A 15,168-nucleotide genomic window follows, 5' to 3' on the forward strand; every position below is an offset into this window, starting at 1 on the left:
ACACTACAATTCACCAAAAACAACAATATCCATTTGCCTACCTTCATTTTATGTGCAGTAAAGTTCCAGGTTCTGAAAGGGGACGACTTCCTTCATTTTTGGTAGACAAATCCACATGGGTGTGTGTATGTCGTGGTTAGAATCTGAAGTACAACCTTAGTGACAATGAAGTTCGACCAGTCACAAATATAGGAGTACGTTGTGAAAGAAGGAGAACACATGCATATGCTGAACATATTTTATTCAGCAGGCTACATGGAACAAAGGAAAACATAAATTTCCGCTGTAACACAGCAATGTATGGTGTCCACACAAAATAAAACATTTTCGTCCATCTACACGTGACATTGAAGTTTGACCACTGTTAGAGGGGATCCTGTTTATCATGGTGTGACGCCGCCCCATCGGCGAATAACTGTGGCAATGCGTCGGGGCATGCTGCGGACGAGTCGTTCAAGGTATTCCACATCGATGCAGTGCCATTCCTCCTGCAGGCAGGCGATAAGAGCAGCCACTGTCGTGGGTCCCCTCTGTTGCACACATCGCTTAAGAACACGCCACACATTCTCAATGGGCGAGAGGTCAGGACTCGATGGTGGCCATGGCAGAGTTCACACGTGATGGCGAGTCAACCATTCTCTTGTCAGCCACGCTGTATGAGGCCTGGCATTGTCATGTTGAAAGATGAGACGCCGCCTGTGGAACAGGTGCCTTCGCACTGTGGGAAGATGCCACTCCAGTATGCGTGTATAGGCGTGTGCATTCACAATGCCCTCACAGACGTGTAGTGGGCCAACCCCAGATGCCGTCATGCATCCCCATACCATCACTGACGCAGGTTTCTGTACCCGACGTGCATAACATTTTGCTTCATTCTGTTCCTCCTTCCGACAAATAACTGTTTTCCGTATTTTTCCGCACACAACATTGAAAATGGATTCGTCCATCCACAAAACCCTGTTCCACTGCCGAAATGTCCATCCCCGGTACATTCGTGCCCACCGTAGTCGATTGCCTTTGTTCAACATGGAAAGGAAGGGTTTACGTTTCGTCTTGTACACTCGGTAACCGCATCGCTGTAGGTAACGGCGAATGGTTCTGGTTGACACTTCAATGTGAAAAGCGTTCTCGAGTCCACAGTCATAATTCGGCCACAGAAACATGATTGTTGGTCGGGATATAGTGCCTAAATATCCGTAGGTCACGCACGCTCAGCAGGCGTTTTCGACAGGGGGCCTTACCTGGCTCTGTAGTACCCGTATTTTGGTGGTGTTTGATGATGAAGTGGACGTTTGACTTGGGTAAGTTGAGTTGGCTCCCTATTTCCCGTTCACTGAGTCCATCCCGTTGCAACTCCACCACTCTTCTCCTCACGGTGTTGTCAATAGGTTTGCCCCTGGCCATGGTGATGATGCACTGCGGTTCCTCGGTGCACAGCACATGCATATATACGGCGGACTCCCTTATCGTGTCTGTGACGTCATGCTTCCGTCGAATGTGCCGCTATCTGGAATTTCCCGTATGGGTCTGGTGCCTTGTCGAAGTTCAATGTCACGCATATAGTTCCCCGTTTTCGTTCTTTACGTGACCTTGGGTGCAACATGCTGGGATCACGATTCTTGCCTGCTCCTCTTACACACATGCGTCACTTCTGCGGGTCACCCATTCCACCGCCTATGCCTCTGTGCATTTAATCACGTATTTCTTTTTGGTCGAACTTCATTGTCACCAAGGTTGTAGCTCATTTGCCCATTTCCAATATCACTCCTGCTACAAACTGTTAAATGCCGCGTTACCTTCCTTGCTTCAATTAGGCAACTGGTACCATATTTGACATGTTTTGCGACACATATTTTACATCGAAGCCTCGTGACTTACATTCAACAAACCTCGGCAATTCATCGCGTGTTGTAAAGAACAAGTCCAGACGATAAAGTTCAAACTGCATCGCCGAGAAACATTTGCAGTGGATCGCGTGAATAAAGACTGTTGGCGATATAAAGCACAAGACGCAACTGCCCGTGCACACACACATACCCCCACTCTTTCACTTCCTGGTTACTTCCGTGTTCTAGATGACGTGATTACGACGAGATATCTCACGAATGGTCAGTGGTGCCATCTGTCTGAATTTCTGGGAATTAAATAATGAGTGATTTTATCACTTATTTTTGAGCGGAGCAATTTCCAACACGTAGCGTTGGAAGTTGTACGATTTTGCAAACTAAATTGCAATAAATCGCTACAAATTCTCCCCGAACTGGCAAAGAAAAAAAAATTTCCACTTGAGCATCTTTACAAATATCAAGCCTCTAAAAGGTAATAAGCACCCAACACATATCATTACTTACGTGAAATTTAAAAGATTTCGTAATTCCGCGTTGCACAATTTAATGGTTCAATCCTATTAATTTCGAAGATCCACTGTACCCGCCGTACCCTTTTGTGAATGAAGACAGTGGATCTTCGAAATTAATAGGATTGAACCATTAAATTGTGCAACGCGGAATTACGAAATCTTTTAAATTTCACGTAAGTAATTTTAAACCGCGTTTACCGCAATCACCATGAACATATCATTAGTTTATATATTAAAAAAAAAAACCCTTGTTTACACCTAAATATAAATATATGAATAAAATATATAATAAATAGATAAGACCTAGGAAATATCATAAATACACAAGTTTAAATAATGGCAAATCATTTGTCCAGATCAAAAGGACAAGTTCAAAATTGAATCGATTATTATAAATGAATACCCAATAATATAAGGCAAGGAATTGAAGATTCCATACTAAATATTTTGACAACACATGAGAAATACACACAGTATAAACTACAAAAGAAATACCACCAAGGAATATACATACATATATATGTACTTATAGAAAAGTTAATGACGTGTGTATGATGTCCATCAAGCGATGAATAACAATTCAAAAATGATTAAAATACAAAAATGTTTAAATTTAACCCTAATAATCAGTAATAAATATAAGGTTATAATTACACATTGACATTATGACCATCAAAGGTATTAGCTTTTAAACAATTAAAAAAATAATATATATATACAAAGATGATGTTGATCCTGAAAGAAAATTTTGCTTAGAATATGCGTTGTTTATAGATCTATACAATATATCCAATAAAGTATCATAGTACTGAAAATGTAGTTGCATAAGCGATGACATGATGTATGATGCAAAAGATGTAATAATCCATGTACGTGTCCTAAATATGCCAGGATCGATTGGCAAATGAGATAGACGAATGTTTCCTCCGTAAAATACATGAAAAGAAAAATAACCTTAAAATATTGAAGAGAAGAGCATATAGGAAAGAAAGAGGAAAGATTGATTGAAAAAGGGACATTAACTGAATGAGCATCTTTACAAATTATCTAAAGTCAAGGTTAAGCTATATGCAAAAACAAGTGAAGGTAAAGTTAAAGCCTCTTAGATGAAAAGAAACAATAAATATATTACCAATGAAAAATGAAATGTATGAAAATTGATTATATTAAACCATATACCAAAAAATGACATTATACTACACCAATACTATTAAAAAAATATACATATAAATAAGAAACAGTAAATACACTGATTTCATCATAAAAAATCCGTAGAAAACCTATACATTCTTTAGTTAACAGAGCATTAGATTTGCAAAAAAAATCATATGTGTAATGATACATTAACAACAAGAAATTTTCATATATCTGCTAAACATAATTTATATATTATATGTACACTCAACAAAATGGTTTCAAGGTTGCGTACGCATCCTGGAAATTCTCAGTCTACAAAAACTAGCTTTGTGGCCTGTTTTACGGCAGAATGAACAAATTAATGGCATTGTTCTATTTAATGGTGGTGGAGTATGCTCAACAAACAGTGAAGCTAAAGGAGCTTGGAGAGTCACATCCGGAGAAGGAGATGGATCACGAATATGATAGGGCTTAATATGAGAAATGTGGACCTTTCTTAAAAAGACCTGAGTATCAGGATCGACGAGTAATACTGTAACTGGACCCAAAAATTTAAAAATTTGGGTAGGTCCCAACCATCGCTCTTGCAATTTTGCTGAAACCTTTTGTAAAGCATTACTCTGTGCGAAGGTTCGAAAAAGAACCAAGTCCCCAACTTTAAATGTTGATGCCTGTTGTTTAGGATCATACTTTGTCTTACGAGTATGCCATGCTTTCTGTAAATGGTGGTATGCTTGTGCCCAGCAATGTGCACGTTCAGAGGAAGGAGGACCAGCTAATTCCGAGTCCGTTTGAAGCTCCCAATGAAAATTCATCGGTCCGTCAATGTCACGGCCGAATATTATTTGAGAGGGAGATGTCTGAATGCTATCGTGAACAGCAGTATTGAATGCAAAAGATCGTCGGAATGGTACTTGATGAGTGATGCCTTAAGGTGACGAATAAAACGATAAGCTAAAGATGGATTCGGGTAATAGGTGCTTGTGTATATATGTTTGACTTGTGACTCAAATTGAAAGTGGGCCTACCCCATGGCACAGTGGTAGCGTCATTGCCTTGTAATCAAGGGGTCCTGGGTTCGATACCCGGTGGAGGCACAAGTGGTTCGGATCCCACTTTAAACTGTAGGTCCAGTCCCGATTAGCCTTACTGTGCACAAAGTGGACTTAAAACAGCAACTCAAACCAAACTCAAATGGAAAGTAATTTAAAAGACGAGACCTAAAGTAGGAAGCATTATCAGAAACTAGTTCACAGGGTGCACCAAAGGTAAGAAACAAGGAGCGAAGTTTTTCAACCACTTGAATAGAGGTAGCAGAACGAATTGGATATAATGAAACCCATTTCGAAAATGCATCCACTACTACCAAAATGAAATTATTTCCTGTGGAAGAACGGACTAAGGGTCCCACAAGGTCTATATAAAGGCGACGCCAAGGATGTCAAATAACTTCCGAAGACAGAAAGCCCGGAGGCTTACGAATCGCCAATTTAGCCTTCTGACAAACATCACAAGTTTGAATATATTGCTTAATGTCCTGGCGACATGTAGGCCACCAATAGATAGAACTGATCTTTTTTGTACACTTATTTATGCCAAGGTGTGAACCACCACAAGGTGTGTCGTGTTGTGATAATAACGACATATTAGATGCTGCAAAGACTGGGGGACAACAACCAATGACGAATTTGTACGAGGAGGTTGCCATACCAAAAGATCTTGGTATAAGGCATAATATTTATCTGGGCGACCTGACTTAAGTGCTTGGATGATGGGGATTAACTGGGTGTCCTTTTGTTGCAAATCAATAATATCTGTTTTGTTGAATGGAATAATTTGAAGTTTTGGAGCTGCACAAGCCAGAGAAGTTATAGGTGTTTGTGAAGATTGAAATTCTTCTGGACAAAACATACGGGAGAGGCAATCAGCTACGGGACTGAAAAGCGGGACAAATATAACAACCACCGACCGAATTTTCCATATTGTTCCGTGTGTCGAAGAAGCCATGATAAGGCCTGGTTGTCGGTCTGTAATGTAAAGGGTTTTGCCGTAAGGTATGTTTTAAATTTCTTTAGACCAAAAACGATGGCGCAGCATTCAGCCTCATAGATTAACTGGTGCTGTTCCAGGTCGGTACACTTACGAGAAGCAAAAGCAATGGGACGCAAGGAACCATTTGGCTCTCGTTGATTGAGGGTAGTCCCAAGTGCCAAACTAGAAGCATCACATTGTAAGACAAACTCACACGAGAATTCTGGCAATGTCAACACAGTATGTTCCAGGAACACCCGTTTAAGTTTGTCAAATTGAATTTGATCGTCATGTGTCCAAACAAAGGTGACCCCCTTTTTCTTTTTGACGGTCAAAAAACTGGTAATGTCTGCGTACAAAGGTATAAACTTAGCATAATACGCCAATAGTCCAAGAATACGTTAAGAGCTTTCAAATTCTTAGGGTAAGGAAGGCCTTGAATCGCGGAAATACGTGCAGGGTCCAAAATAAGCTGGCCCTCACGTAGAATATACCCGAGACATTTAACTTCCCTCTGCAACCATTTGGATTTGGACTGATTTACCGTTAGACCTGCTTCACGTAAGGCTTGTAATACCAATTGAAGATGCTGAAGGTGAGTATTTTCATCAGGGCTGTAAATAAGCAAATCATCAGCATAATTGATTAGGAACTTATATTTGAATTTGCCCAAAATCTTATCTAAAGCACGTGTTAACAACTGTGTGCCCAGATTTATTCCAAAAGGAACTCTAGTGTAACGGTATTGTCCGAAGGAGGTAACAAAAATGTTAAATTTTTGCTTGGTTCGTCCAAACGAATTTGATGAAAACTTTTACATAAGTCTAGACATGAAAATACCTTTGCAGATTGTAAGTGCTGAAAAATGAGGTCAATCTTAGGCTGGGGGAAATTGTCATAAGCTATTAATCGATTTAATTGCTTATAAGAGCAAACTAGACGATGTCCACCATCCTTCTTATCCACCAAAAAACATGGCGAAGCATACACACTTGAACATTCTTCAATAATGTTTTGCGATAAAAGATCTTCAATTTGTGCACGTAAGATGACTGTTTGCGCCGAATTCAACTGATAAGGTTTAGTACGGAATGGTACGTCAGTTATAATAGGGATGGAAACTGGGTCTAATTTGCATTCACCAACACGTTCTGTAACCACATCCTGAAACTCCTTTAACAGTGAGTGAACGGTTTCGGGAACAGGAACGAAAGAAGACTCCAAAGGAGATAAAGGTGGAATATTTGTGACCTCCTTTACTTGATGTTTCCCTGTAAAGGAAATGGGTTCCTGAAAAAAGGGAAAAGTAAGAGTCAAGTTTGCAAAGGATATACTAGCATGTGAATGCGATAAAAAATCAGCACCCATGATAAGTGGAAACGGAAGAGCATCCGAAATCCAAAAATACCATTTCCAAGATAAGGTATTTATTTAGACAGAGACAAACACGAGAAGTCAAGTTTAACGGTTTGGTATCCACGGTATGAAGTGTTTGGGTTATATCTTGTAGAATAGTGGGATGAACCTGAAGAGTGGATAAAAATCCACTAGCAATTAAAGAAACAGAACTACCCAAATCGAGAAGTACACAGGAAGGAGTAGAATTTATCAAAGCTTGTATCACCGGCACCGACTTCTCATTTATATGAAACAAACGGATGATCCAAATGGATAATATCAGAACTTAAATTGCTTTGAGGAATTGATGTTATATGTGGTAGAGAAGAAGACAAAGCTAGAGGCGATTGAAGGGTGTCATTCAAACCAGAAGAAAAGGAAGATGATGATTGTACATCCAAAGATTTCGTAAGCGGTATATTTAAAGGTGAAACGTCAACATCCGACTGGTAAGTAGATTGGGATGTTTCTTCTTCCTGTGCAAGGCCTGTCATTGCTGCCGTTGAATGTAACTCACCATATGAACGTAATTCCATTGACCAAATTTCTCTCGCCATCTGCATAAACTCCTGAACTGATCTGGGACGCTGCTACCTGACTAAATGAAGGCGAGAAGAAGATTGTAGGCCATGGTAATAGAATATAATAAACTGTCCTCCAACCAATCAATCGGTAAAATATGAAATGCTTCGTAAACGTTGCGCAGATAAGAAGAAAGAAATTCATTCGGGTGTTGACAACGTAACAAATATTTTTCTATTAACACTCTTACTGAAGTAGGAGGAACCAATCTATGCCAAAGAACTCGAAGGAACATAGGCCACAGAAATTTTTCCAATAAGGCCTCGTACCAGATTTCTTTAAATGGTCCCAAAGTTTTGGCAAAGGCAATAAAAAGTAAGGATTCAATATCCAAAAGCTGTAAATTAAAGGTTCTGTGTAAAATAAGCATAAACTGGAAAAGTAGTTCAGGATTTGATCCATCAGTAAAAGGTAAATGCTGTAATAAATCCATTGCAGCGTTATAACGAATTTGATTTGTAAGGAAACTTTCATTTGGAGGTAATACCAATTCATTGAAGTTACTAATGGGAGGTGGATGAATAAATGGAGTAGGAGGAACCGCAACATATGTGTTGAAGAAATATAATTAAAAAAGAGGCTGTTGTGGATTGGCTGAAAGAGACATGTTGAAAGCCAAAATGATAGAATCCAAAGGGGTAGTATGATGTTTATATTCAGCCAAAGAATATAGTACTCGATAAAGTGGAGTATTAAAGATAACACAAATCAAAAGTAGTTGAAACTTCATAAATAAGAATAGTGTCTAACACAAGCAAAGGTTATAAAAGGTAAGGAGGGAAGAAATTATTAATAATGCGTTACAAAATTTCAAGAGCAACAAATCAATTGCGAAATCCCCCAAAATTTTACCTTTCAAAAGCAAAAAAGGAATGTGACAATTTTCAAAGTTCTATGTCTGTCCCCCAAAAATTTTTCTTAACCATAGCTCTGATACCAGAAATTTTGTAACGTTCAAGTTCGCAAGGTGCTTTTTATTTTAAAGTCGTGACTGGTCTTGATCGTTATTCTACTACCTCAAAGGCCGTGATCGGTTTAAGCACCTTGGAATAAGTTACAAAATCAATTGGGTGGAGGTTATTTGTCACGTTGTTCGCGACACCTCAAAGTTACTTATGAACTTCACTATTCCTAACTTCAATTTAGGGGGGTAGACTCAAGAATATTGCCATTTACAAACTAATCCTGAAAATAAAGAACATAGAACTGCCACAAGTTTCCAAAATGCGTTATATGCTACAATAAAGCTTATGTTATTCTAGATTTGCTTACCTTCACCAAAAATTACAGTTGTTTCAAGCTACAATGCCTCTTTTACTCTTCATTTTATATCATCGAACCACGTAGTGATTAAGGAAAAAATCAGCGTAAATGAAGTCAAACACAGATGTCAAATTTTTAACAATTTAATGGCGTAATTTATTGAACATTAATGATTATCAACAAAGTGAATATAATTTTTCCTAATTACCGTAACCAGATTCGTCAAGTAAACCATTAACAACGTTCTTCTTAACATTTGGGATAATATTGGCGAATATAAATCGAACAACAAATTACGTCCTTTTTGACGTTGACTAGGTACAATTTGTTTAAACAATTTATCACATTTATCACTATGCTTACATTTGTAGTTTAAATAATCTTAAGCATCTATTCAATAAAAGGGTTCAAAACTTTGTAAATAAGCAAAATTGAAGAATCTGCAATTTTTGTTAACTCATTTTCCTATCTACTCTTCAACCATTTTTTGTGATATGGATTAAATCAAAAATGATTTTACTCTTTCAAAAAGCCCGTCATCGTTATTATTATACATTTATAAACTGCCAAAAAGCCATACTAAGAAATTGGCGACAAATTTTACATAAACCCTTTCTTACTTTTCTTTTTGTCGAAAGTGCCCTAGATGCTCATTCTAAACCAGGGATTTCCAACTGCCTTTTTTTGCTGCCCGCGAAGCCTGTTTGCAAAATACATTAATTTCATGTAATTTTATTAAAGTACGTTCTATTTTTGCTGTTAAATAAACGGAAGCTCTGTGAAGAAAGACAATATCACAGGTAGAATTGATTTTGCAGTCAATAATGATCATCAGAAGAATCTAAAGCGACGTAACGTTCTCTTCACACTGTGCATTCAACCCCTTCGCTATGCGGAATGAACTTGCCCGCTTCCCACCTCTTCGCTATGCGGAATTGCAGGGAATCGTAATAAACTGAAGATTTTCAACGTTACTTTTGAGAGGAATAACCTGGTCCATTTTCCAAGCTGTTGGCGGCTAGCAGAAGATGAAGAAACACTGGACTTCTCTAAATTCAGTGCAAATATTAAAGAAATAATGGACGAGTTTGACTCCAGATTTAAAGATTTTGAAGAACTTAAAAGCAGCATCCAGCTATTTAGCAATCCTCTTGGCGTTAACATCTAAGAACAAGAAGCTTTTCTCTCCTACTTGAATTGTGTGATTTGCAAGACGATTTCCTTCAAACTAGCCAAGAAAAGGTGACCGAGTTTTTCGAATACCTTTCAAAGGAACGCTTTCCAAACCTTCGTAGTTTTGGGCAAATAATGACATCGATGTTCGGCAGTACATACACGTGTGAAAGTGGTTTTTTTTCAATGAAGTTCATCAAGAACCGCTACAGAAGCCGACTGGCAGATTCTTCACTGTTTCACCTTCTGAGAGTTTCAAATACAGAAATTGAAGTGGACATTCCAACTTTAATGAAAGAAGCAGATCGGCCTCAATTTTCTGTTCAGTACTTACAATGTTTGTAATTTTTAATCCCCCCCCCCAAAAAAAAATGCGGCCCGCCAATCAACTGCTGGATATAATTTTGGCCCTCTGACCTTTTGAAGTTGGAAACCACTGTTCTAAACTAAGTAATTGAATTGCATCGCACAATTTGCCAGCAAATTGACAGAATCCAAAAAGGGGGGAATTGTGTTGTTAAAAGACTTCGTCACGATCAGTGGTACTGCACTCTCTTCCCCTATTGTGAATTCCTTGCTTGAGCCCTCTCAAGTCCCTATTTGCGCAGACTTTTTTTTTTTTTTGTTCACTCACTCCAGAAATTTCCGGGACAGCATACTAAAGAACTTATTATATTTGATACTTATACATTCATTAGAAGATAAAAAAAATATATATATTACTCTTGTAAAGAACTCTCTCTTTCCCTGTGCCCTCCCATCCACTGTACTTTTCACAGCTATCCCTAATGGTTGCAAATCACAGAACAGAATGGTACCCATAAAAAACTCTAAACTAAATTATAATCCTTATATAACTTCTAATCCCTTTTTCTATCCTGCAATTAGCATTCTGAAAGGAAGAGGGGGGGGGGTCATTCTGACATTCCATTAATTAATTTCTAGAATTTCCTGTGTGAAATAAACTGGTAACTGAAGGTATTTTTACATTTCTCAATAAGTGAGGCTTCATGGTGCAAAAAATTCAGTGCACATTTCAATTTACAAGCAGTCAAAATTAAGGTTGTGCTACTTTTGAAATGATCTATAGTACTATGTATTACACATTTTATTGATTTAGTTCCAAGATCAATTAATGCAAAATGTAATAATATACTGTACTGGTTTCTTCATTGAACTTGTATTGTTTTCAGCAGTGAATATAATGTATCTTTCATCACATATTCATTTGAGCACACCCTAACTTTTTTAGAACCGGACCCAATATTTCATAATTTTACTGCCAGGTGGTAGGCTGACCAGTAGTAAAATGGCTGCCAGCAGGGAGAAGACATTTTGCATCTTGCAATTTCATGAGAGCTGGACCACTTTGTGCAACATCAATTTCATGCACGATTTACCAGCAAAGAACTATCGAAGTTTAATTGGCAATTGTTAGCATCTAGCTACTTCACAACATTCCCTAATTCTCTCCACATTGGCATCAATGACACTGTCTACTGGAGTGCTGCGTGGGACCACTTTTCTTCACATAAAACTCAATCAAGTCTTCCATGCTCGAGCAAGCTACACTCGAGCATACCACACTCGTAGTGGAATAGCAACATCCCATATTTCAGAGCCTAATAAGTAGCAGTAAACCTAAAACCTATACATGGAAGGAAACCACTCTATGCAGTTACAATTCTAAATCATAATTCCATATATTATTATGTAACACTCAAATACAATACAAACTGAAACATGAAATGGACACATACTGACAGACCTGCCTAAGCAATTAAAAATATTGTATCACAGCGCAACAAGTACGTGCACATCATTGTTCACGTACCGAAAAGGATAATCATATTCTGCAAAATAATATAATGCAGTTATATCATTCAATCGAACATCATTTTAACGTGACAATAATCGTAGAAACATAAAATGTCAGCCTATGTAGTTTTAGCCCATAATCATCTATTTCATTTTCACATGTTACTGTGTATTGTAAGACATACAAAACTGCATTTTAACATGGAGATTATGACTATGTTCACTTAATTTTAATTTTCACTTCATCTTTTACTTCATGATCCATATTTGAGGGCCCGCTACCATAGAAAATGATGGAAATACATGACTAATAGGCTTCGAGGGTTTTACTGTATTCCGCTCGTTCGAGCATCTTTGACTCGAGCAGAAGACCTGTCAATTCTGAATACCATCTAGCATTGCCCGTGTGAACTACAGAGCACTTGAGAGAAAAGCCCTAATTGCAGTACTCTACTGTCTACAAACCACACTCCCAAAAATTTGCAAAAACTTCAAGATGCTTAGGCATTTCATAAACTGCTTTTGGAGTGGGTAGCATTCCCATTGAGAAGAAAAATGATGAATTCCAGCTAACAGGCTGCCTTTGTAAGGGTAAATTGTCTGGCTGGCCTTCAGCAGGAGAATAGGTCCGGTGAACTTGGTGGCCAGTGCAGATGATGTTCATGACTGATAGCTGCACATCAATTGAGGGATGTTGCCTCATTACTGAACACAAACTTCTGGAAATAACCATCTTGTTCGACTCAACACATGAAATTGTAAGATGCAAAATGCTTTTCCCTCACCACTGGCAACTATTTTACTGCTGGTCAGAAAGCCACCTGGTGGTAGAATTATGAAGTATTGGGTCCATTCCTAAATATACTTTAGGATGTGTTCAAATGTATTCCACAGGATATTGAATCTCTGGTAATGTTAAAGTCATCATGGAATGTTTTGCTATCCTTCAAATCATTTTGAAAGACCCTGCAGTGTCCTACAAATACGTTCTACAATGATTCAACCATAATGCATTAACATGTAACAACCAGTGGCGTATGCTTGGTTCAAAACCTGTGCTATCTCTTCATATCATAATGTTCAAATGGGAGGCTCTTTTTCGTTCAATTTCTTGGATTTTGAAGTGATGTGACATTGTGATTAAAAATACCTACATTACATTTTACAAATAATTATAAAAATATCAGTTTCATTAATATAGAAACAGTAAGGAAAGGATTTCAAATATTTCATGGTTATTTATAAAACATAGAGGCCCATATTGTGAAATATTTATGTAGGCCTATGTGCGAGAATAAAATATATAATAATCTTGTTACCTTGAATATTTAATTTGAACAGGAACTCAGTTCTTCTCTTGCGGACCTCTGTGATAAAAAGGTTATTAGCACAGCATACTACAATGCCAGGGGTCCTGGATTCAAATTCAGGCATGGACATGGGTATTCTTTGTGAATGTCCCTTCATCAATTTCATTGTATCGTCACTCATCCTCATCATCGTGATTAGCTAAAGTGGCAGAAAAGCAATGCAAAATAACAAATCACATCCATTCTTCTCTTCTTTGGGATGCCAGAGGCCTGCGTATCTTCATGATTTGAAGCTTATCCTCACACAAGAGCTGAGTAAATTCTCTCGTCAATAGTTCATTAATTATGTCACTCAATTTCGTTCACTACACGAAAGAACATAATTTTCTTAAACTTCCTTCAGTGTGATTTCTACTAGCAAAATGACCTGGCCTTTGTCATATCTGGCCAGTCAGTCTGCCTCAGTCATAAACAAAGCAACCGCAGAGTTCAAAACATCGTAAAGCATGGTTGGTTGAAGGTCAGTGGCCTCTCGCTTCGGCATGTGTTCAATGGAACAGTGTTGTTTTGCCAAAGAGGACAAATTCGCTATCACATGTCACTCTTTTCCCATTCCTGTAATAGTAGTTTCGTTTCAAAATTTCCCTTTCCTGGGAAAAATCCCATGCTGGTTAGTGAGTTTTGTTCAATTGGCATTGCTGTGAGGCTCTACTGCTGGGGAGAATGAAGACAGGAGTCTTCAGTGAATGTAAGCCCTGCCACCTCAGGCAGTGGTTGGAAGAAAGAATCTTCAGGATGAAGCCTGGTAATGGTCTAAAATAAAGGCACCCACGAAGTATTGTTTTCCCCCAAGGTCATTATTTGAGAGTGAAGCATTTGCTAGTCGATTATTTCCTGCATTTAATCTGGTCTTCAGAGATAGCCTAGCTAGCTTAGAATATACGCACCTGGTAACAACAACAATAACTTCCCAAGTTGATATAAGTAAAATTTAGTGAATGTTGTTCTACAAGTATGTCAAATTGCAGACTTCATGTAATGTACTATTGTTCATTTTATCTTGCAGAACCATATTAATACACATACGGGAGCAAGGCCTTACGTCTGTAATTTCTGTGATAAGTCTTTTACAAACTATCCAAATAAACTTAAACACACTCGGAGAATACATGCAAAGGAAGAACAAGATAATTGAAAGGTAATGAAGAAATTAAGATGATGATTGTGTGATCAAAATATTAAAATGTGATCCATTTTCCTGTGAAAATTCACGTTGTCTGTATTTACGGGTTCAATTTGTTCATTGTTATTAAACAGGTTTTAGATAATGACTTTAATTGAGCTTCTTGCAGAATGTGGATGATACGAAGACTGTACTTGAGCAATTAATTAAAGGAGAGTGTAAAACATTTTTATTTTGACGTATCACCACATATCTGATATAGTAACACAGTGACATTTTTTTATGTGTGCACTTTCTTTTTTTTAAAAAAAAAATAAACCATGCTGTGTTAAGTGTTATAGATGATAGCTGAAAGTTACTAAAACAAAGGTAAAAAAATCAACTTTTTCTGTGTTGTAGAAATTTCATCAAATGTACAGTGAATCAAAGCATATCAGGGTCATGTGTTTTGATATCAAAGCTACGAGTTTTTTATTCTATTCATGCATTATTTACACATTGTACTAAATGTAAAACTAGTAAGAGGAAACTAACATTCCACTTTTTATTTTGTATGTAGTTATTGTATGATGAGTTAACATTGCATAGTGTAAAAAAAAGTTTATTTTGTATTGTTATTGTAAAATAAGTTAACATTGTATTCCTAGGTAATGTAAAATAAATATGAAATGTAAAAAGAAGAAGGTAATTTCAAAACATTAACAACTTTTTATTCTAACAGTTTTCCTTGATGAACACAAGTAACATTTAAAAAGAATTGCCAGAGATCTAATTGTCGAAGGGAGATGAATGAAGGGATTGTCAGTTGATGTAAAATTTAAACATTTTGCCTCCCAATAATGATGGTTAAAAAAATAAGAAAGTTGAAATTTTGCACATAAAAATGTTGTTTGGTTCACCTCTAAGACCACTAC

At 37.5% G+C, this 15,168-nt stretch overlaps 1 protein-coding gene across 1 annotated transcript in view; it reads left to right on the forward strand.

Moving 5' to 3' along the window:
* The window catches only part of LOC145981673 (uncharacterized), a 60,068-nt gene extending 45,129 nt beyond the window's left edge, over window positions 1–14,939 (forward strand). Inside the window, exon 8 of the mRNA XM_083115055.1 lies at window positions 14,138–14,939. Within this exon, the coding sequence (XP_082971181.1) occupies window positions 14,138–14,266 (129 nt within the window). The 3' untranslated portion in view covers window positions 14,267–14,939. The remainder of the gene's footprint in view (window positions 1–14,137) is intronic.
* Window positions 14,940–15,168: the final 229 nt, after the last annotated feature.

Source organism: Lepisma saccharinum, chromosome 30 (assembly GCF_977018435.1).
Source record: "Lepisma saccharinum chromosome 30, izLepSacc3.1, whole genome shotgun sequence".
Classification (NCBI taxonomy): Eukaryota; Metazoa; Arthropoda; class Insecta; order Zygentoma; family Lepismatidae; genus Lepisma; species Lepisma saccharinum.